Below are 23,214 nucleotides of genomic sequence, written 5' to 3' on the forward strand. Positions count from 1 at the left end.
TTATTACCCTAGAACGAGGTCGGAAATACATCAAATAAATCAAATAGAAAACAGACTTGGAAATTGTTATTTTGTCTAAAAGTTGATATTAAAATTCTTTGGAAATCGTAAATCGCATAATTGCATGAGCAGGCATCTCAGGATTATAAATCAGGAACTTTGAAGTACGTCATATATTCATATTCTTATCTTATTCCTGACCAGATTCTGTTTTCATGATTGAGCTCAATCATGAGCTTCACTTATACAAAGAGTTGAATTTATTTCCTATGCCAATTACAATTTGGCGAAAAAGAATGTTCCGAATCTGCGTTTCGTTTAAAAAAAAGCCTTTAGTTGAAATGATGATTGTGAAGATTTCAAATGGACGGCTCTTGGTATTTCTCTAATTTTTATTGTATATCCTGCAAAGCATTAATTGTAGCTACTGCGTCCAGCAACTTTTTGATCATTCTTCAGCGACAAGTTTTTTTTTCTAATGGTGCTCCGCACTTTACATCGAACTGATGCAAATTCCTTTATGAAGAGAAAACAAAACCACATTAACTTCACTATTATTCACAATTATTTTAACATTTAGATCAATTTGGCCGTTGAATTTAATGATCAAAATTTTGCTGGCCAGCATTTTAGATGAGACACATAAATAAACAAACGTCTGATACATATCATGACAAGCACACAATATGTTTTTGAAGACAATAGAAGCGATGACGGACGTAGGGTGGCTAAATGTACAATTAAATTTTACGTTCTTTTGTATGTTGAGACGTACTGAACGCTTTCCTATATCGTTCACTGATACAAAACATCTTTTTTCAAACTCAAACGGTTTATATTGCATAAAGGTACTTTTAATTTAGAAGCCTGATGTAATAATTAAAAACCAAGAGAAAATGTAGCTAAAACCAGAATTTAGTTTATCCACCCTATATCACATTTTGAAATCGTGACTGCAGCGCCGTCATTGCGACCGCTGAGTTAACTAAATTTAAATTTGTGGATTCCATTGTTGTGGGATAAAGTGTGGGTTAAATAAGATTAATACCTTTGGAAAACCCGAAAACTAAATTTCTTCGACTGTAATTTAAAAAACATGATCTGACGCCGACCCATCTTTATTCTCATCTCTGCTGCCCATTTATTTTTTTGATATCATGTTAGAAAATGTACTATGTAAGCAACTTTTAACCGCTATATTTTGTTATACACATTTTATAAATATGTTATTATATTACTCAAAATAGCTCTATATATAGTTCAATACAGTTATATTATAATTGTCCATTTATAAGATTCCTAAAAAACCCCAGACATATAACCAATCAGGTCCCACTGATCAACAGCTTTGTTATTATCATTTGAACCTCGATTTGAACTGATTTATATCGTTGTAAGTAAAATCCGAAAATGCGGTAATTACATTGCTGCATAAAAAAGGAGACATAACAAAGCTGGAAAATTACCGACCCATAAGCCTATTGTCAACACTCTACAAGTTGTTTATGAAAATCATTACGAAGTGGAACACTAACAAGTTCGACTTCTACCAACCTGTTGAACAAGCTGCTTTCAAATCTGGTTTCAGCACAAACGACCATTTGCAGGTGATGAGAACGCTTATTGAGAAGTGTCGTGAATACAACATCGACATAGTCTTGCTATTCATAGACTTCGAAAAAGCTTTTGATTCAGTGGAAACATGGTCGATATTGGACGCATTAGACGAATGTAGAGTAGACTCAAGGTACTCCAACACAATTCGATATGTGTACAAAAATGCTACTTCATGTAAAAAAACTTCATAAGAGCACGGAGAAATTCATAATCAGCCGAGGTGTAAGGCAGGGTGACACTGACACCATTTCACCGAAATTATTCACGGCGATTCTGCAGAATGTTTTTAGGAAGTTAAACTGGAGTAAAATGGGAATAAAGATAAATGGAGAGTACCTGAGCAATCTCCGCTTCGCTGACGACATTGTACCGATAGCAGCGAATCTAGGTCAGGCTCAGCTTATGCTACAACAGTTAAGTGAAGAGGCAAGCAAAGTTGGCCTCAAGATGAACTTGTCATTGAACGAGTCGACAGCTACGTATATCTAGGACATAAACTGAAGTTAGGTCTGGACAACTAGACTGCAGAAATAAGACGTAGGATTGGTCTTGCATGGGCAGCGTTCGGAAAACTCAGACTCATTTTAAAAAGCAAAATGAATAATAGTCTGAAACGCAAAGTTTTCGACACTTGTGTCCTTCCAGTGCTCACTTATGGAGCGGAAACGTTAACTTTAACGAAAGCATCCGAAGATAAATTGAGAGTGACACAAAGAGCCATGGAACGGAGTATGCTTGGAATAACACTCAGAGACAGACAACAAACCAGGGTCGTTGATGGCATGGAAAGAATAGCATCTCTGAAATGGAGCTGGGCGGGACATATTGCAAGAAGGACAGACGAACGTTGGACCAAAAAGATCATGAACTGGCGACCATATAAAAGACGAGCTATAGGTAGACCACCAGAGAGATGGACAAACGGAATTAAGAATATTGCAGGTACAAACTGGCAGCAAATGGCAATGGATCGTACGAAATGGAAAGAAGTTGGAGAGGCCTACATCCAGCAGTGGATGGAAACAGGCTGAAAAAGAAGAAGAGGAAGAATATTGAATGTTTATTAATTGACTGAAATGTCATGCGGTGCTCTGGCACCCTTGCCTTCGCCATCTCGTTAGTTGGTGGTGGGTTTCTAATATGTTAATCCATGAGTTTTGGGCAACCATTATGATCCACTTTGCAAAAACGTTCTGGTTAAGAACGCAACGACTTGAATCTACACTGGATTCTTCAATCAATAATTCGAAACTTAGAACGAGGTACTGTCGACGATAACCTGTACGAGGACAGAATAAATTCTGTAAACTTTTGGTGGCTTTTTATCTTGTAGAGATTCAACGGCACGTGAATCTGGAACGAAGCTGAACCACGCGTGGTGAAATCAAGTTTCTAACTCTCGGATAAGTGTTCTTGTTCCCTATGTGTTTATGCTGATCGACAAAAAAAAGTTCATGGAAATTGGATGGCCGACTCGTGAGTTAGAGCCCGTGATGTGAACCAGGTACAGGGCGGGAAGGAGTTTTTGCTTGTAGGTCGGCCAAATTTGAACGGATTTCGACTACTTTTGCTTTATTAGATAGGTATTGAACGTACATCAGGGAAAATTTACGAAATTTGGTTGACCGGAGCGTAAGCTAGGTCCCTTGGAGTGAGCTCATATCCGGCTACTCGGCAGTACAGTGAACGTGGTGTATTTTGACGTGGTCTCCTAACAAAATGGCTACCGGCGGCCATATTGGATTTTATTAAAAACGATATAAATCGGTAAAAATTAAGTGAAATTCATCCGTTTTCGCCAGTTTTTGTAAAATCTGATATGTACTTGCACACTAAATGGCGTGTTGTGGAAAAATTTCTAGAATTAGGTCCTTGGACTGAGGCCGCTAATCGATCCTAAGTGGTTCTTGCACATAAGTCGAACAAATCTCATCTGATTTTGCTAGTTTTAGTTTCATTTCAGAGATAATTGAATACCGAATAGAAAGTTGGCAAAAAATTTTGGGTTCTTAAAATAATGTTGTAAATTGTTGGTTTTAAATCAGAGGTACTTCGTACGGTCTTTCGTAATTGCGTTATGCGCAATTTTAAAAATGAACACTTTCAGCAAATTTGACTATGCCCAACTTCGGCTAGGTGGGGAATAATGTGAAGGACGCAAGCGGGTTACGGAAGCATTTTGTTAACAGACGCATAAGAGGGTTGAAGACGTATTAGGGTTACAGGCGTATTAGGGCTACGAACGTATTATGGTTACGGACGCAATAGGTTTACGGGATTGTACGGGGCTCAATCGCAGCAAACGCTCCGACTGTTCTGATGCCTTGTTTTGTTACTTTCCTACAACCAAGAGTCAGTAACCTCGTTTTATTCTCATTATGATAAACTAACGTTTTATGATAATAAGAAATAAAAAAAAAAAATAGAAATGAGCTTTACTATCAAAATATTTAAATTTATGCATAGAATTATGTCGCATGCTATGTTCCTAACTGTGTCTTACAATACAATAACATTCACCAATACAGTTAATTTTTAGACACCGAGTCTATCTGAAAAACGCATTCGGTCACTCTTTTTTACCATCGAACATGAATATTGTAACCTGTTTCTTCATTCCGATCATTTTTATCAAATTTCGTAAAGAAAAACCATTCAAAGCGATTTATTGATTGCATCACCAAAAATTACAACTTTACTATTAGCTGGATGCAGTGTTGAGTTCAGTCGATGAGAGCATTACACTTATATTGTAGATATTTCAGTCAGTCAATAACTCTCTTGCATCAACTCAACCCAAAGTTCAACAGTGTGTATGATGCATCAGATAAACAACTTTCCAAAATATGCAGCGTTGGTATGTTGACAAACGTCCGAATTCTTTATTATTAAATAGCCTCAATACAAACAACACACACTCTACGGATACATCACTCCATACATCACTTTTCGATTGGACCACGGGAACCACTTGCAAAAATCAAGCAAAATTTCGACTCTGCTGCTATTATCCGTAGAGTGTGTGTTGTTTGTATTGAGGCTATTTATTTATAATTCTCTACATATTACATAGTAATAGATCAAGATGTGTGAGGTTTTCAATTCGATTCTCCATCGCACTAGGAAATTGAGCTTTCGCTGAACAAAGGACCGTGAAATGTATGGACAAGGAGGACAGTTTTAAGTCTTTGGTTACCGGAAAATTTTGATTTCGGTAGTACAAATTCTGTAAAGGATCTTTCCTCAATATGTAGCATAAAAGTGCCGGTCCCAAGCCAAGCTAAGCGTACCCAATTTTCATAATCTGGATAGTTGTGGTGTTCTGTGTTCGTTAACAGAAGAATGACATGAATGGCGTAACCCATTCACAATGAATTATGTGTACAAAATTCAGAAGTCTAACTTTAGGCGCAGATAGAATCAGCACCAGATGCAAAATCCTAAGGGGCGTACCGGGAAGTAAACATTATGTCCATGCCCGTTTAGCATTCAGATCTGAGCATTTTTGATATTTCCCTTGAACACTTTCAAGAGGCCGTACATAAATGACGTCACGCTATTTTATCGAATTTATGTCACGCAAAAAGGGTCAAAATTGACCCAAAGTTGTTAGGACCGTCATGTTTCCTTACATCCCCCTCTCAAGGCGTGACGTCATTTGTGTTAAGAGAAAGAGTGTTAAGTCTTAATTTGATATATTTTGTCGATATGCACAGACTTAAGGTTGCTAACCAGATTCTCTTCAGGCGTTCTGCTAAATAGGCGTCTAAATGTGCGTTGCGCTGGATCTAAGAACCGTTAAAAACCACTGAAATGAAATATTTGACTTTCTAATGAAACGAGACCATAAAAGATGATGAGAAACGCAACGACTTACTCTTAACTCAGGTCGCTTTGGTGTCTGAAAATTTTACTGGATATTCAAAGCATTAGTCACACATCAACAGATCACTCACAAAATGATCTTCGATCATCACGAAAGTGAATATTACCAGCATCAGTACGGGTGACGTACCTCCGACCGCAAAGATTAAGCATATTTTACTGAGGTATATGTCGTCAGCACCCCCACCTTTTTGGGCTGGTGTTTTCGTTGCTGATTATTATTCTTCTTCTTCTTTTTCAGCCTGTTTCTATCCACTGCTGGATGTAGGCCTCTCCAACTTCTTTCCATTTCGTACGATCCATTGCCATTTGCTGCCAGTTTGTACCTGCAATATTCTTAATTCCGTTTGTCCATCTCTCTGGTGGTCTACCTATAGCTCGTCTTTTATATGGTCGCCAGTTCATGATCTTTTTGGTCCAACGTTCATCTGTCCTTCTTGCAATATGTCCCGCCCAGCTCCATTTCAGAGATGCTATTCTTTCCATGACATCAACGACCCTGGTTTGTTGTCGAATCCATTGATTCGTCATTCTGTCTCTGAGTGTTATTCCAAGCATACTCCGTTCCATGGCTCTTTGTGTCACTCTCAATTTATCTTCGGATGCTTTTGTTAAAGTTAACGTTTCCGCTCCATAAGTGAGCACTGGAAGGACACAAGTGTCGAAAACTTTGCGTTTCAGACTATTATTCATTTTGCTTTTGAAAATTAGTCTGAGTTTTCCGAACGCTGCCCATGCAAGACCAATCCTACGTCTTATTTCTGCAGTTTGGTTGTCCAGACCTAACTTCAGTTTATGTCCTAGATATACATAGCTGTCGACTCGTTCAATGACAGTGTCACCAATTTTGATTTCTCTATCGTCCCCGATGTTGGTCATGACTTTTGTTTTCGATAAGTTCATCTTGAGGCCAACTTTGCTCGCCTCTTCACTTAACTGTTGTAGCATAAGCTGAGCCTGACCTAGATTCGCTGCTATCGGTACAATGTCATCAGCGAAGCGGAGATTGCTCAGGTACTCTCCATTTATCTTTATTCCCATTTTACTCCAGTTTAACTTCCTAAAAATACTCTGCAGAATCGCCGTGAATAATTTCGGTGAAATGGTGTCACCCTGCCTTACACCTCGGCCAATTCTGAATTTCTCCGTGCTCTTATGAAGTTTTATACACGAAGTAGCATTTTTGTACACATATCGAATTGTGTTGGAGTACCTTGAGTCTACTCTACATTCGTCTAATGCGTCCAATATCGACCATGTTTCCACTGAATCGAAAGCTTTTTCGAAGTCTATGAATAGCAAGACTATGCCGATGTTGTATTCACGACACTTCTCAATAAGCGTTCTCATCACCTGCAAATGGTCGTTTGTGCTGAAACCAGATCTGAAAGCAGCTTGTTCAACAGGTTGGTAGAAGTCGAACTTGTTAGTGTTCCTCTTCGTAATGATTTTCATAAACAACTTGTAGAGTGTTGACAATAGGCTTATGGGTCGGTAATTTTCCAGCTTTGTTATGTCTCCTTTTTTATGCAGCAATGTAATTACCGCATTTTCCCAGGCTTCTGGTACTTCTTCCCATTGGAGACATCGATTAAACAAAGCCGTGATTGCCTTTAATAATGAGTCTCCACCTAGTTTAATGGCTTCCACTGGAACACCATCTTCTCCGGGAGACTTTTTGTTTTTCATCTCGGCTACTGCAGCTTTGACTTCATCAACAGTTATGTCGGGCATATCCTCCGATCCCACGTTTCTTATTATTGGTCTATCTTCGGTTTCTTCCGTTGTGCTCTGTCTTGCTGAAGAAAACAAATTCTCATAAAATTCTGTTGCAATGTTTAATATCGCATTTCGATCCGTTTGGATCGTTCCTGTTTTGTCTCGTAATTTGAAGATTTCTTTTTTGGCGTTTGTCATTTTTCTCCGTAGGACTTTCATATTGCAGTTAGCTTCAATTATGTTTTGAGCCAATTGGACATTATATTTTCTTTCATCTGATCTCCTTGCTCTGTTGATACTTTTAGACAGGTTCCGGTATTCCACCGAATCTCGTCCTCCGTTTTTTACCAACTCTGCTCTGCTTGCGATCAGGTCTAATGTTTCTCTGCTGAGTTTTGATTCTTTCCCTTGGACGGATTTGCATTTGGATTTCATGAAACCCATTATTGTATCGACGATTTTGGTATTCAATTCGTCCAATGTTTCACATTGATTGTTGACGTTATCTAATTCGGCAGTCATTTTCGTAGCAAATTCTTCATTTTGTGTGTAAAGCCGTTGTACGTCAATCCTTTCACTTTTCTGAACTAGTTGTGATCTTTGAAATCTGGTATTTAACGTGACTCTTGCACGAACCATTCGGTGATCACTACCGGTTGAAAAATTGTTTAGGACCGTAACGTTCTTAACGGTTGACTTACAGCCAGTTATGATGTAATCGATCTCATTTTTCGTTACACCATCTGCACTAGCCCAAGTCCATTTCCGTTGAGGCTTTCCTGCAAAAAATGAATTCATTGCGTACAAATTGTGTTGCTGTAAGAAGTTGAGTAAAGTATTTCCACGCTCATTTCTTTGGTCGTTGCTAAAACTACCAACAGAAACTTCGGAGTCTTCTTCTCGTTTTCCCAGCTTCGCATTGAAATCACCGATTAGATATTGGTAATGTGAAGGGTTTTCGTCCAGAGCTTTCTCGACATCTTCATAGAATCTTTCTACTTCTTCGTCATCATGAGTGGACGTGGGTGCGTAAACCTGAATTAATTTGACACTGTATCTGTTATTTATCTTCAGGCTTACGTATATCACTCGATCGGATATGCTTTTCGTGTGAATTATGCGATCCGACCACCGCTTGTTTATGAACAATCCGACACCGTGCATCAGCATCTGACTGTCACTTCCTCGGTAGAAGAATGTATGCCCTGATTGTAATTTCAGGCATTCCTCTCCAGGTTTTCTCACTTCGCTCACTCCCACAACATCCCATTTTATCTTTTCTAGCTCTTCTTCCATTTCTTGCATTTTTTGTCTTGACGACAATGTTCTGGCATTATATGTGGCAATGTATAATTCGTTATGGCTTCGTTTGAAGGTTTTTAGCATTAAAACACCACGCTTGCTACTGCGGGTTGGTGAGTATGAAAGCTTTACTTTGCTCGCCCCCGGTAATCCTCGAGCTCTGACCCGCACATTTCTGCACGTTCCGGGACCACCGTGCCTATCAAAGTGCACAGTGATTATTATGATCTATGTTTTGTGCTTTACAGGCGGTAAATCAATTCAGTTCTATGAAATTGGCATAGAGATACCCGAAAACATAATTTGTGCGAATGAACTTTAAAGAACTTGAGCCGAAAAGCTTCTATTGAATTTATAGCGTGACTTGCTTGTTTTTTTTTAAATGCCAAAATCAGAGTATTGTTTGTTATGTTTGGTGTGACATTAAAAACCGTTTTTTTTTACACATTTCATTTCTACTGAAACTACGATTCTAACATGGATTTTGCTTCAAGTAAAAAACACTCAGCAGTTCCGATACATTAGTAGGTTCGATTAGGCTGGATCAAGTTTTCACATTATTTTATCAGAATAAATGGTTGATCATACGGGGCAACACATTAAGGAAGATGCCGGCCATGGAAATAATGTTTTCTTCCCGGTAACCAGTTAAAATGTCCCTGTAATCGAAAATGTAAAATTACCTTTCCATGCATACATTTTCGGTTGGTTTTGTTTTAACACTTTGCTCAATTTTCCGATAACCAAATTTTTACGAAAAAAAATCTCGGTAACTATCCATTCCCGGAAGATGTGGTCTAGCCCTGTTTCAAGTAACGCAAAATAGTTCGAACAAATATTGACCATCTTCTTCTTCTTCTTCTTTTTCAGCCTGTTTCTATCCACTGCTGGATGTAGGCCTCTCCAACTTCTTTCCATTTCGTACGATCCATTGCCATTTGCTGCCAGTTTGTACCTGCAATATTCTTAATTCCGTTTGTCCATCTCTCTGGTGGTCTACCTATAGCTCGTCTTTTATATGGTCGCCAGTTCATGATCTTTTTGGTCCAACGTTCGTCTGTCCTTCTTGCAATATGTCCCGCCCAGCTCCATTTCAGAGAGGCTATTCTTTCCATGACATCAACGACCCTGGTTTGTTGTCGAATCCATTGATTCGTCATTCTGTCTCTGAGTGTTATTCCAAGCATACTCCGTTCCATGGCTCTTTGTGTCACTCTCAATTTATCTTCGGATGCTTTTGTTAAAGTTAACGTTTCCGCTCCATAAGTGAGCACTGGAAGGACACAAGTGTCGAAAACTTTGCGTTTCAGACTATTATTCATTTTGCTTTTGAAAATTAGTCTGAGTTTTCCGAACGCTGCCCATGCAAGACCAATCCTACGTCTTATTTCTGCAGTTTGGTTGTCCAGACCTAACTTCAGTTTATGTCCTAGATATACATAGTTGTCGACTCGTTCAATGACAGTGTCACCAATTTTGATTTCTCTATCGTCCCCGATGTTGGTCATGACTTTTGTTTTCGATAAGTTCATCTTGAGGCCAACTTTGCTCGCCTCTTCACTTAACTGTTGTAGCATAAGCTGAGCCTGACCTAGATTCGCTGCTATCGGTACAATGTCATCAGCGAAGCGGAGATTGCTCAGGTACTCTCCATTTATCTTTATTCCCATTTTACTCCAGTTTAACTTCCTAAAAATACTCTGCAGAATCGCCGTGAATAATTTCGGTGAAATGGTGTCACCCTGCCTTACACCTCGGCCAATTCTGAATTTCTCTGTGCTCTTATGAAGTTTTATACATGAAGTAGCATTTTTGTACACATATCGAATTGTGTTGGAGTACCTTGAGTCTACTCTACATTCGTCTAATGCGTCCAATATCGACCATGTTTCCACTGAATCGAAAGCTTTTTCGAAGTCTATGAATAGCAAGACTATGTCGATGTTGTATTCACGACACTTCTCAATAAGCGTTCTCATCACCTGCAAATGGTCGTTTGTGCTGAAACCAGATCTGAAAGCAGCTTGTTCAACAGGTTGGTAGAAGTCGAACTTGTTAGTGTTCCTCTTCGTAATGATTTTCATAAACAACTTGTAGAGTGTTGACAATAGGCTTATGGGTCGGTAATTTTCCAGCTTTGTTATGTCTCCTTTTTTATGCAGCAATGTAATTACCGCATTTTCCCAGGCTTCTGGTACTTCTTCCCATTGGAGACATTGATTAAACAAAGCCGTGATTGCCTTTAATAAGGAGTCTTCACCCAGTTCCACTGGGCTTCCACTGGAACACCATCTTCTCCGGGAGACTTTTTGTTTTTCATCTCAGCTACTGCGGCCTTGACTTCATCAACAGTTATGTCGGGCATATCCTCCGATCCCACGTTTCTTATTATTGGTCTATCTTCGGTTTCTTCCGTTGGACTCTGTCTTGCTGAAGAAAACAAATTCTCATAAAATTCTGTTGCAATGTTTAATATCGCATTCGTTTGAATCGTTCCTATATGCTCACTGTATATGTAATTTCAGGTACAGTGGCCAACATTTCAAATGTCTTTTTTGTTAGGAATTTGACGTTTTCAATGAATTCCACTCAATCCACACAGCTCACACTATCAGTATCAGTATGATCCGCTGTGGTTTCCAAGGCTGTATTATAAGGAAGTTTGCGCCAACAGCCTTTTTCGTGGTGGCATTAAATCAAAAATAATTGCCGATAGTGCATTGTATTTTAAATTAGGCGAATTCTTCGCTGTGGCATTAATGCGAAAATGAAGTAACCAGAGCGAAGATAAATACCTATATATTAATAATACCGCTAGGAACCATTTCTATTTCTCCATTTACCACAAAAATACTCCGTGAGAAAGAAAAAAAAATGAATTTTTGCTTTGTTTACTTGACAGTTCGCTATCTCAAGGAGTACTTTTTTGTTGAGGGGCAACCATACTTAAGTTAATGCGGTAAATTATTTTGTTTTCTTAAAAGTCATACGACAGTCCTAAAAGTTTGTTCCAATTAACTGTTAATCCGAACTTTGACAACAGGAACGACAACGACTTCATTCAAAACAGACGTACCTTCTTCTCTCAGTGAAGGGAATCCAAGACGGAATCATCAATGATCAATTACCAATAATAGTACATTTTCTACCTTGGCGTATATTTCGAGAATAACTTCGTATATAAGAAGTGATTCGAGAAATATACACCAAGGTAGAACAATGTTTTATCTCCTGCAAGCTGATATTTCATACATTAGCGAAATAACCACAAAAATTTGGATTTAAAATTAATTAATTAAGCATGTTGTTTTAAAACGCATTCACAACCAAAAAAACATCATACAGAGAATCCTTTATTTACTTACTCACACACATATACTATCCACCTCAACATTTCGTTCAAATCACATCATTCCGACTACTCTGATTATTTGATCGATGTAGAAGTTACTAAGAACCACTACACCAATTGCATCTCGTTATGTGATTTGTTGGCGTAGTGGTAAGCATGTTTGGTTGATATGCTGCTGGTCCCGTGTTCGCTTCCGCCGTTCGGCGAATTTTTTTTTTTTCAAATATGTAGATGGAAAGTAAATTTACCCTAGGTGGGTTATGTGTGAATTATCCAATCGTATAGGCTGTGGTTATGTATGTGTTTGTGTTTATATGCAGAAACGCGTAATGTATGAAATATCAGCTTGCAGGAGATAATTATCAATTGTCAACATAGTAAATGGAATAGCTTCCGACCTTAATCTCGGGAATTCCATTCCTCGTCGATTAAAAGAAATTTTATTAAAATCGGTTAAGAATTATTACTCAAGTTACAAAAAAAAAATGGTTACAAACAATTACGTTTTTGATAACATTTCATACAATATCGCCACAACACATTAAATTATCATAAATTATCACAATATCAATTATCAGCGGTGTATTATGATGTATTATCAAGTATCAACAGAATAAAATCCTGTTTTCTGTAATAGTTTCCAGAACCTTATCCCGACATAGCCCATCTTCGAACTTAACCTCAACAATCCCATTCCTCGTCAATTAAAAAAAAATCAGCAAAATCGGTTAAGAATTACTCAAGTTATCGTCATGACAAAATAAATGGTTACAAACAATTAAAGTTTTGATAATTTTTCATACACTGTATGGTTACTAACATTTTAGGGTATTTTCTGGCGTAAGACCCTTGACTTTCAGTCAAGGGAATAACGCATTTCTTCGAGTTTATGTGCCTCAATTACAATTAATCATTCGCATTCAGGACTTTTTATTTTATTTCGATAAATTATGATTTTATAAGACAAAAGTACTTCTACGGCATGGGTAAATATTGTTTTAATTTTTTTATAAATCAAATTGAAACTACATATTCAAAGTATTCGCGCTAATATTCACTTACTGCATAGCAAATGGTACCAACCAAAAAAAATAAAAATTTCATAAATTCCATACATTTCAGTAGACAGCAAACTGACAAGGTGCTGACAAGGTGCGATTTCGCAGTCAGTGCAAAAATGAATTAATTTTAATTTTATTTTTATAAAACTAATTTGAACGCGTAGATTTTTTTTAAACTTAAATTTTGAATGAACATAGTGTCTTTGATCATTTAAAAATAAAAAACTTTTTGATGCGAATGATCAATTTTCGTAGTTCTCGTGATAAAAAGTTATGTGGATCACACGGGACGACGTAAAGAAATTCAACCTGTGCGATTGCGGCCCTTGCCTTCGGCGCGGGCAGCAACTCTCGCACACGGCTGAATTTCTTTACTTTCGTCCCTTGTGATCCAAATAACTATTTCATGCTTCGGGGCCGAAAATGAGGGCAATTTTTCGAATTTTCTCGGGTTTCCGGCCCTCTGCATGAAAACTCACATGTGCACCTGTTTGGGACGGTTGATTTAAGGCACTTTCGCTTGTAGACCTCACTTCGTTCGGCCTACAATCCGCGAAATTGCCTAAAATCAATCGTCCAAAACAGGTACACAAATGACTATTTCATTACACTAACTACGAAAATTGTAATTTTCGCTTCCCGAATGAGATGCGAAAGTTTAAAAATTCAACTCTCAGTAAGCCACGACATCACAAGAGGTGCGAAAGTACTTTCGCCCCCCAAACGAAGATGCGAAAGTAAATGACAGCAACAACAGAGGAGCGAAAGCATTTTCGGCTCTCAAACGAGGATTCGAAAGTAAATGACAGCAACAACATGTGTTCCGTCTGGTGTCGTTGTGATCGCTGTGATTGTTGTGATAGAAAAGAACGTTGCCAATAATTTATTAATTTTTCTTTTCCCAGGGGGCGGCAGCATACCCCCGCATATTTCAGCTTATTTCGGTAAATTTTATCAGTTGGAACGTGTTTAGGAAGCTCAAATTACAATTTTCGTAGTTATTGTAATGAAAAGTTGTATGGATCACAAGGGACGAAAGTAAAAAAATTCAACCTGTGCGATTGCCGCCCTGGCCTTCGACCACGGGCTGCAAACTTCGCACATGGTTGAATTTTTTTACTTTCGTCCCTTGTGATCCAAATAACCATTTTTAATGAAATTAAACGCAAAACTTACCGATCTTTGCAAAGACCGACAGAACTTTGGGGTATATATTTCACCCTGATTATAAAGCGGAGATATTTGGGTCCAAAAATGTTTCTTGAATCGTTAACACAAAAAATTTCCGATCCAAATCCCCACGCTGTCTGTAACAATCAAAAGATCAGATTGTCGTTCATAAAGGCATGCAACCTGTCACAAAAAATTATGGAACAAGCCAGATCTGTGTGACAGTTTATTAACGACTTCACACCAGAATGCTCCATTGGTGCTTTGTGAAGATATCTAAAATTTAATTCATATGAAAAATATCCATTCATTTGGAAAATATTGTCAGTGTTAAGGCTATGTAAATTAAAACCTTGCCCTAATCCCTCTCCCCCACCCAATTCGTCCCAATGTCTCCTTCCCCAATGAACATATAAAACAGATATAGACACTCACCTCAAAATAGTTAGCAAGAGCAAGAGTCATGTCGTTGGTTATTTTTCATAAATTCCAATTCACGCAATATGCACACATTACGTCAGTTGTCTCTAAGCGTGCGTGTGTGATCAGCAATTTCGAGAACAAAGGGTATCATACTACTTGCGGGAATAAGAAAAACAGAGAGACTCGTTAATATGAATCGGCCGATTGACCTTCAAAAAGATAACCCCAAAATCTTGAAGAAAAAAAATCCAAACGACCCACCCTAACTGTTAATTCAGTTTCATCGTAAAATGAAGTGTACGCCGATTCGTTTCGATGTATAATTGTTGGTCGGTTCAATTGAACGATTCAATCTCTAAAAAAGGTGCGATTTTTTTCTGTTTATTTCTCTCTTCTTGAAAATATTTCTTTTTTCATTCAAACTAATGCTTTCATCTTCGGCTCGGTATTTAATGGTAATCTCATTACATAAAATGCCATTTCATTCAACTTTTACTTATGTCTGACAGATAATACATACTCTCCATATAGCGGGCCACTCCATAGGAAACCCATGTGTAATGTAACAACACATTTTATAAAATTATGCATACATACGCAGTCACATTCACCCAAGTTAAGATAAATTCTGTTTATAATCCTCACGATGATGGTTTAATTCATAAAGTAATTTCGGTTTGTATTTTCGCGCGGCATGCGTTTTTGTTTTGAAATGAAATCTTGATGCCTGTGCGAAGAACGTATTGTTGTACGTTGTGTCACGATATTTATGTGGAAAAAATACGAGAACAGAGAAGAAAAATGGCTGAAGGGCAATAATAGGTCGGATCATGCCCGCACGTTAGTGCGTGACGCAAGTCCACTACCAAAAACATTTTGAGGATGGCAAAGCATATTTGCAGCAACTTTTTGACTTCTCCCCTTAACTTTAACGACCCCCAATCTAGGATATCTAGAATCTAGGAATCCATACGAGTTCAACGAGAAATATTGATGTTTGTATGAAAATAAGCAAAATTTCGTTTTTTCAGATAACTGAAATCGCCTACGTTAGTTAGTTAGTTTCTATGGAAAAGTGGATCCAGCAACTCCTAAACGTTTCTATAGACTTTTCTGAAATTTTGGTTATAGGCTAATATTGGCCCAAAAATAAGAATGGAATGTTCAAAAGTTGGAAAAAATCCATATCGTGGGAGCTAGAGCAAAGTCTCCATATAAAAGTCTATTTGTGTGTGTTGTATATTTTGGTGCATGATATGGATGGTAATGTGGTGAAAGGTGTGTGTTGTTCTAGGAAGTATTTCTTGTAGGGAATTGTTGGAATCATTACCTGCCACTTGTGACGCAAATTTCTTTTTGTAAAATTTTCTTTCACAAATTTTTTGAGTCAATTTTTTGTTTATAAAACTTTTGCGTACGACGCACATTGCGTCACCCTCAGCGATATTAGTTATTTTGTAAGTCACTGGCGTCCCATTTACCCTTTAAGTGTTTTTTGATAAGATTAATTTGATGTAGACTGAAAATGTTAAAGAAATCTTACAGGTCTTATAAGACTTGGAACAACTTTAACCCGTAACGTTTTATATTATTTCGTCTCGACAATCGGCAGCCGATAACATTTATCTCATTTTTTGCCACGGTTGCTTCATTTTTTTTACTTATCCACTGAAAACGATAAAATCCCAAGTTCTCGTGTGTTTTTCTGGCCTTCACCGATTAACGGATCATGATTCGCTACGTTTAGGAATAAAATTGGTTCTGCAACTTTTTTGATGGCAAGAAACGTCTATCGAGGTATGTCGTCTATATTCCGACCTTCAAACTAGAATCTTCATTGAATTCGAATTTTCTACGTTAAATAGCAGGCTTTTTACACGGTATCGGAGGAATTGGATGATCCTAAATAATGCAGTTAACTACCACGAAATTTAATATTTCCTTTTAGTGCCTGTGAGGAAAAGCATCCACCTATCGTACTTTAACCTCTACTCTACACTGAAAATGAACCCATACGGGACAAAAACTTAATCCAAGTTAAATTCTGTCTGACTAGCGTGGCGTCGCCATCATCCTGCCTCATATGTCATCCTACTAAAATCATGCCCGGATTGGCTCTACAGGCAATGCTCAAAGGACCTCCCAATAATATTTCGTTTGAACGAAATGTTTCTTATAAAATTTCATCGTTCAACAGATGAGGTGCCTTTGGGTAGCCAGGCCTTATTAAACAAGGCATCAGAACAGTCGGAGCGTTTACTGCGACTGAGCCCCGTACGACCCGTAAACCTATTTTGCCAGAAACCATTATACGTCCGTAGCCTTAATAAGCCCGTAACCCTTATCAAAATGCTTCCGTAACCTTATTGCGTACTTGACATCATTGTCTATTTTTGGAAATTAACTGTAAGCGTTCATCTTTAAAATTGCGCTTAGCGCAATTAGAAAAGCCCGTACGAAGTACTTCTCGAATTTACAACTTTTTTTTTACCAATTTTCTTTCGGTATTGAATTATCTGTGAAACGAAATCAAAAGTAGCGAAATCTGATGAAATATTCTCGATTTATGTGCAAAAACCACATAGGGCCACAAGCGGCCTTACAGTGGCCGACTTTCAATTTTGTGCACTATTTTGATTCATCTGTTTGACCAGCTGGTCCATGTAAACAAACAAACTCAGTTAATTTTACAATCAGGAGTTCGATGAAAATGGCAACAGTGGGTTGTTAGCCCAGTACGAAGTACGAAGGGGCTTATAGGATTACGATGCCGTGTGTAATTGATGGAATTCGAAGCAGACGGTAAGGGCAAAGTGTTTGCCTATGTTCATAGATGACGAATCCGCAATAAAAATTTGGGCCGTCTGTCCGTCTGTCTGTCACGTCGATATCTTGAGTATATCAAATCCGATTTCAAAATTTTTTTTTCCCTGAAAGATAGTCAAAATAGTGAGGCTAAGTTCGAAGATGGGCGATTTTGGGTCGACCCCTCCCGAGCTGGGGCCCCATAAGTGATCTAACGTTTTCCGAAGATATCTCTGGCCATTTAAAGGCTACACTTGTAAGTGATACGTCAAATGAAAGGTATTTACAATACCGATCGACGAAAAAGAAGTTTATGGAAATTGGATGACCGACTCGTGAGTTAGACCCCTTGGTGTGAACTAGGTACAGGGCGGCAACCCGTTTTTGCTTGAACGTTGGCCAAATTTGAAAGGATTTAGATAGATTTTGCTTTATTAGATAGGTATTGACCGTACCAATCAGGGAAAAAAAAGTTCATGAAAATCGGTTCACCGGAGCGTGAGCTTGGTCTCTTGGAGTGAGCTTATATGAGGCTACTCGGCCGTAGAGTGAAGGTGGTGTTTTTTGTTAATATCTCGAGTAACAAAATTTGACCAAATTTCATGAATTTTTTTTTGTTTGAAAGGTACTAACGAATGTAAAGCAGCCGTACTACTTTCCACCTCCTAACAAAATGGCCGTCGGCCGCCATTTTGGATTTTTGTAAAAACAATATAAATCGGTGAAAATAATTCTTACAAAGTTATTGATCAGTGGGAAGTGATTGGTTATGTGCGTCTGGTGTTTCAAGGATCCCAAATATGGATATCTATATATAAGATATATATATATATAGTATATTGAGCTATATAACGGTATAGATAGTTATTTTGAGCTATATACTAGCATATTTAAAAGTAAATTGTTTATTTATAGGTAAATATAGGTTAATATAGGACTGAGGAAATTGTAGGTCGATTTGAAATTTGTGTTACGTTTGAAAGTAACATCGTACGGGGCTTCGTAATTGCGCTATGCGCAATTTTTAAGACGTACAAATTTCATAAGAATTTTACTTTACCGACGTTTACGGGAAGAGTAGGGCTACGGACGAACTAGGGTCACGTGCGCAATAGATGTACGGGTTCGTACGGGGCTCAGTCGCAGCAAACGCTCCGACTGTTCTGACGGCTCGTTTGATGCAAATGTATGCGTCGGTTGACATTTCATGCCATGGATGTAAAAGAGTAGAAAGTAACGTCGATATGGTGCAAAATTTGAAAATTTAAATTAAAAAAAAATAAAAATTTTCTATGAAAAGATATTGTTTTGCATGGAAAACATATTTCGAATGGAAAACATGTTTCGTATGGAAAACGCGTTTTGCATGGAAAACACGTTTCGCATGGAAAACATATTTCGAATGGAAAGTATGTTTCGTATGAAAAGTATGTTTCGCATGGAAAAGCATGTTTCGCATGAAAAAGCATGTTTCGCATGAAAAATCATGTTTCGCATGGAAAAGCATGTCCATGCCCAACTTGACTTGCATTTTGGTAACAGACGCATTAGAGGGTTGTAGACGTATTAGGGTTCCGGGCGTATTACGGCTACGGACGTATTATGGTTACGGACGAAATAGGATTGCGGGTCGTACGGAGCAAACGCTCCGACTGTTCTGATGCCTTGTTTTTCATATTCTTATTGAAGGACTCGAGTACTATAGGGAACCACATTAAGTTCGCGGATCTATCCAGCCGTTTCGGAGAACCGGCACTCATGGCCGTGCGGAACCGACGAGTCAATTTGAATACAAATTTTTATCGCAACGGATAGAGGGACTAATTCTAAGCTAATTTGTGTTGAAATGGCTTCCCTCGACAATGTAACCACGTAGCTATAGTCAGCTAAAGTCGAAATTTCGACATTTTTAAATCGTGATATGTCCAAGATAAAGAGAGTCAAACCCAGTAGGCTGACATACTATTCAGTGACCTCACCAACTAAAATTTTCAATTCGATTGATACAAGCTGTGTTTTGCATACCATGAACGATTCAACAAGACACAGTAAAACCAGGCAGGAGTCGTTCATTCGCAAAATATTACAATTAAAATTTTTTATTTATTATCATGTTTATTATTATGTTAAGTGCAATTTAAATAAAAAAGTTTGTTTTCTCGTTGACTCAGAGTTTTTTCATTTAAGAAGAAATTTTTTAAAGAAGTCCCTTAATATTTATTATCACATTTTCGTTTTCAACAGATTCTACATAATTCTCGGAGCCACAGATTTGACAGTCTTGATATTGAATGGTTTTTTGGTTTGTATCCCAGTACATGTGTGCGACAAAAATTTCGACTGGGTAAAATTCAAATATTTCATTCAATATAACAGCTGTCAGAATGCTTGTGACAAGAAATATCAGATCCTACATAAAACGAGCCATCAGAACAGTCGGAGCGTTTGCTGCGACTGAGCCCCGTACAATCCCGTATATCTATTGCGTACGTGACCCTAGTGCGTCTGTCACCCTACTTTGACCGTAAGCCTATGCGCCGGTTAAAGTAGTTAAAGTAAAATTATTATGTAATGTGTACATCTTAGAAATTGCGCATAGCGCAATTACGAAGCCCCGTACGACGTTCCTTTCAAATAAAACAAAAATTTCAAATAGCCCTAAAATTTTAATTTATTGAGTATAAATACACATAGGGCCTAGTATCGGCCTCAGTCCGAGGATCCAAATTTTTTTTTCAACTACATTCTATTCGGCCTTTGATTACCTTCCAAATGAAACAAAATATACGAAAAACGGATGAAATTTGCTCGAGTTATATGTAAAATACACATAGCACACAGCATTTGTATTTTCTGTATCCTCACTTAACGTGAACCCTTGGGTACGTTACTCTATTTTCTGTGCAATGGAATGGAGCGCGGCAGACGGCAGACAAAGTTTCTTTTATTGTCTGTTGATGCAGATAAGAGAAAGAAGGAAGAGAACAAAATACAGTGAATCAGTCAAAACTCGGTGAATACTACTGTAATTGTAAAGTGGCAAACTTAAGACCTTATGTGGAATTTGGGTGGAAAATGGCGCAAATCACGTGTTTCAGGAATTTATAAAGTGGAAAATCTTTCCGGTTTCAAGTTTTTTCGTCAAAAGACGAGACACTGGTATCTTTATTTTCAATTTTTAGCTGCTTTATGTAAAAAAGTTGGGAAAAAAATCAATTTGGCGTAGTCTTATTACTTATAAATTTAAGTTTATCTAAATCTCTTATTTGCGAAAACCTTCTAATACGATCTCACTCCTACATCGAAGATGGACTAAAGGCAACGGGAACGGTTATTGCATAAATCGAAAGATAATAGTAGTGAGTTTGCGTAAATGACATAAATTATAAGTTGGAAATAAGAAACCTGCAGAACATCTAGTATGAAGATGTGACTTAAAATTTCCAACTTATAATTTGACTTATAGCTTATATGTCATTTACGCAAACTCACTAATCATTCTTGGATTCATTAAATTAGATGTTTTTAAAATAATAGGTCAGTGATTGTACATTCAAAATATAAAAGGTGAGATACGTCTCAGTTGATTCCCCTTGTATAAGTGGTTGATACTTCAGATCGCAAGATAGTAAGAATTCAGTGTTCGGAAAAAGGATTGCGCACGCTTTTTCAAATGTTTTGCATTATTTTCGAAAGTTTAGATTTTTTGTAAATTTATCGGCGCGCCGATCGGCGCACCGCCGCCGACTATAAATTTCTGCCGGCGCGCCACCGCCGATCCCTTACCAGTCGGCGCACCGCCGCCGACTATTTTAAGATCGGCGCACACCTCTAGGCCCTAGTAGCTTTTCACTTCTAAGGCCCCAACTCACGGTCCACTCACCCGATTTTTAAAAACGTTTTTTTTCTGGATTGGTATTGACAATACCTATCATTTGCCGTGTCATTTACATTTCCATCGTTTATTTTGCCATAAATATCACCAAAAGACCTTAAATCACTTAGGTGGCCCTAACTCACGAAGGGCCGACCCGAATATGCCCATCTTCGAACTTAGCTAGCCTCACTATTTTGACTATCTTTCAGGGAAAAAAAAAATTTGGAATCGGATTTGATTTACTCAAGATATCGACGTGACAGACAGACGGACAGACGGCCCAAATTTTTATTGCGGATTCGTCATCTATGAACATAGGCAAACACTTTGCCCTTACCGTCTGCTTCGAATTCCATCAATTACACACGGCATCGTAATCCTATAAGCCCCTTCGTACTTCGTACGGGGCTAACAAAAATGTGATAATACCTAATTTTTGATAGCTGTAGACTAATAGATAGTTAAGCTTCAAGTAAAGCGCTTCTGCCTGGTTTTACTCTGCCGTGATTCAATTCGTCAACAACAAATTGGTCAACGGGAATAGTCAAGTGAATTCTTGTCGTCTGCGTGCTATTATGCAAAAAGTCTGGTAGGCAATGTTCTAGGCAAAAAATTGTGGATTTTGTCAGACATTTTATTGCTGCATTTCAATCGATAAATATCGTTAGGTTTAAGAGCTATAAATTGACAAGGGCGTCTCGCTTTTTACCGTTTTTAGTTCATTGGTTAAATATTCGAGAACTACCTCCACTTAAGAAATGTTCAATAATCCAATCAATTCCAGATCACTGAACAATAAAACCCGACAATATTTTCCAAATTAAAACGATCCGAAAAACAAAAACCATCATACTGCCACTCAGGGACGCCGACTTGTGAGTAGTGGTGCTCATACAACAAGCGAATCTGGGAGTAGTGGTGCTCTTTCAAGTAAAACTGGAAAGATGTAGGGGTTCTCATCATTCGAGTAGTGGTGTTCGAGCCTCGCTTGACCTTAGAAGTCGGCGCCCCTGCTGCCACTGTTTACACTGTTAAAATCGCGTCGTATGAACGCACAAGTTATAAATATGTGAATATATGTGATGTGATATACTAACCACACAACAAAATAAAATTTGTAAGACATACATTATATTGCCCCGAAAGCATATTCATATAGCATGTTGTATTGCCTGCGAACGCAGACAGGTAGAGTACACATTTATAAATACATACACAACAAGAAATTATAGTTTCTTCGATCGTAAGTTGGCTTCATTCCTCTCTATACCGTCTTAGAGAAAAGACCGATATTTCTGATATCGCCGGAGAAAGAAAAGTATAATAAATACATCGTCGTCGCCGCCTCTTTTGTAATATTTTGTTTGTTGCATATTTTACAACTTTTTTTTCGCGTTGAAGGTGTGGAAAATGAAATTGTCTGTTTGTCGTGTGGTCTTATTGTAATATAGTGAAGACGAAAAAAATATAGTTGCCAGTCATAAACTGAAAGAGTGTTGGCGTAATCTGAATGGGATATACTTGATTATAAATGGATTTATAATTGTTTTTTTTTTAGTTATGTCCTAGTGAAGAGAATAATCCAATTGACAGGATTTGTATACACGTACAATGTGTGTATTTAGTGAATGTTAAGCAAAAACGAGACCAAATTTTCCTTCAAAACCTTCCGTTGGCTGATTATTTTTCATAGAAAATAAGAACAAATTGCAAGGATTAAAATTTTCTACTTGTCATACAATTCGATTTTGGATATATAAATATGTATTTGGTTCAGGTGAGTTCAAAATTAGTTCACACATTCATATTGAAGGATATATTTTGGAAAAGTTAGAGGTGAAGTGCGCGTAACTTCGCCAACTAGTAAATTAAATCGGAATCTATCCATGTGACTTCAGACTACTCTCACTCATTCTTCATGGTGCACATCCATCGTAGGGCCCAATCTTAAAAACTAAAAAACGGCGGCTTACAAAACGCAATTTTGAGTTGAAATTCGGGAA

At 37.8% G+C, this 23,214-nt stretch overlaps 1 protein-coding gene across 3 annotated transcripts in view; it reads left to right on the forward strand.

Annotated features, from left to right (window-relative positions):
- The window catches only part of LOC119069403, a 180,482-nt gene that overhangs the window by 50,291 nt on the left and 106,977 nt on the right, over positions 1 to 23,214 (forward strand). Inside the window, exon 1 of one of the 3 annotated variants that reach the window (XM_037173450.1) lies at positions 22,485 to 22,988. The exons of the other annotated variants lie outside the window; for them this stretch is intronic. Within the exon in view, the coding sequence (XP_037029345.1) occupies positions 22,974 to 22,988 (15 nt within the window). The 5' untranslated portion in view covers positions 22,485 to 22,973. Of the gene's footprint in view, positions 1 to 22,484; positions 22,989 to 23,214 lie in introns of those variants that run through there. 3 annotated transcript variants of the gene reach the window in all.

The sequence above is a fragment of the Bradysia coprophila genome (assembly GCF_014529535.1).
Source record: "Bradysia coprophila strain Holo2 chromosome X unlocalized genomic scaffold, BU_Bcop_v1 contig_34, whole genome shotgun sequence".
NCBI classification, from domain to species: Eukaryota; Metazoa; Arthropoda; class Insecta; order Diptera; family Sciaridae; genus Bradysia; species Bradysia coprophila.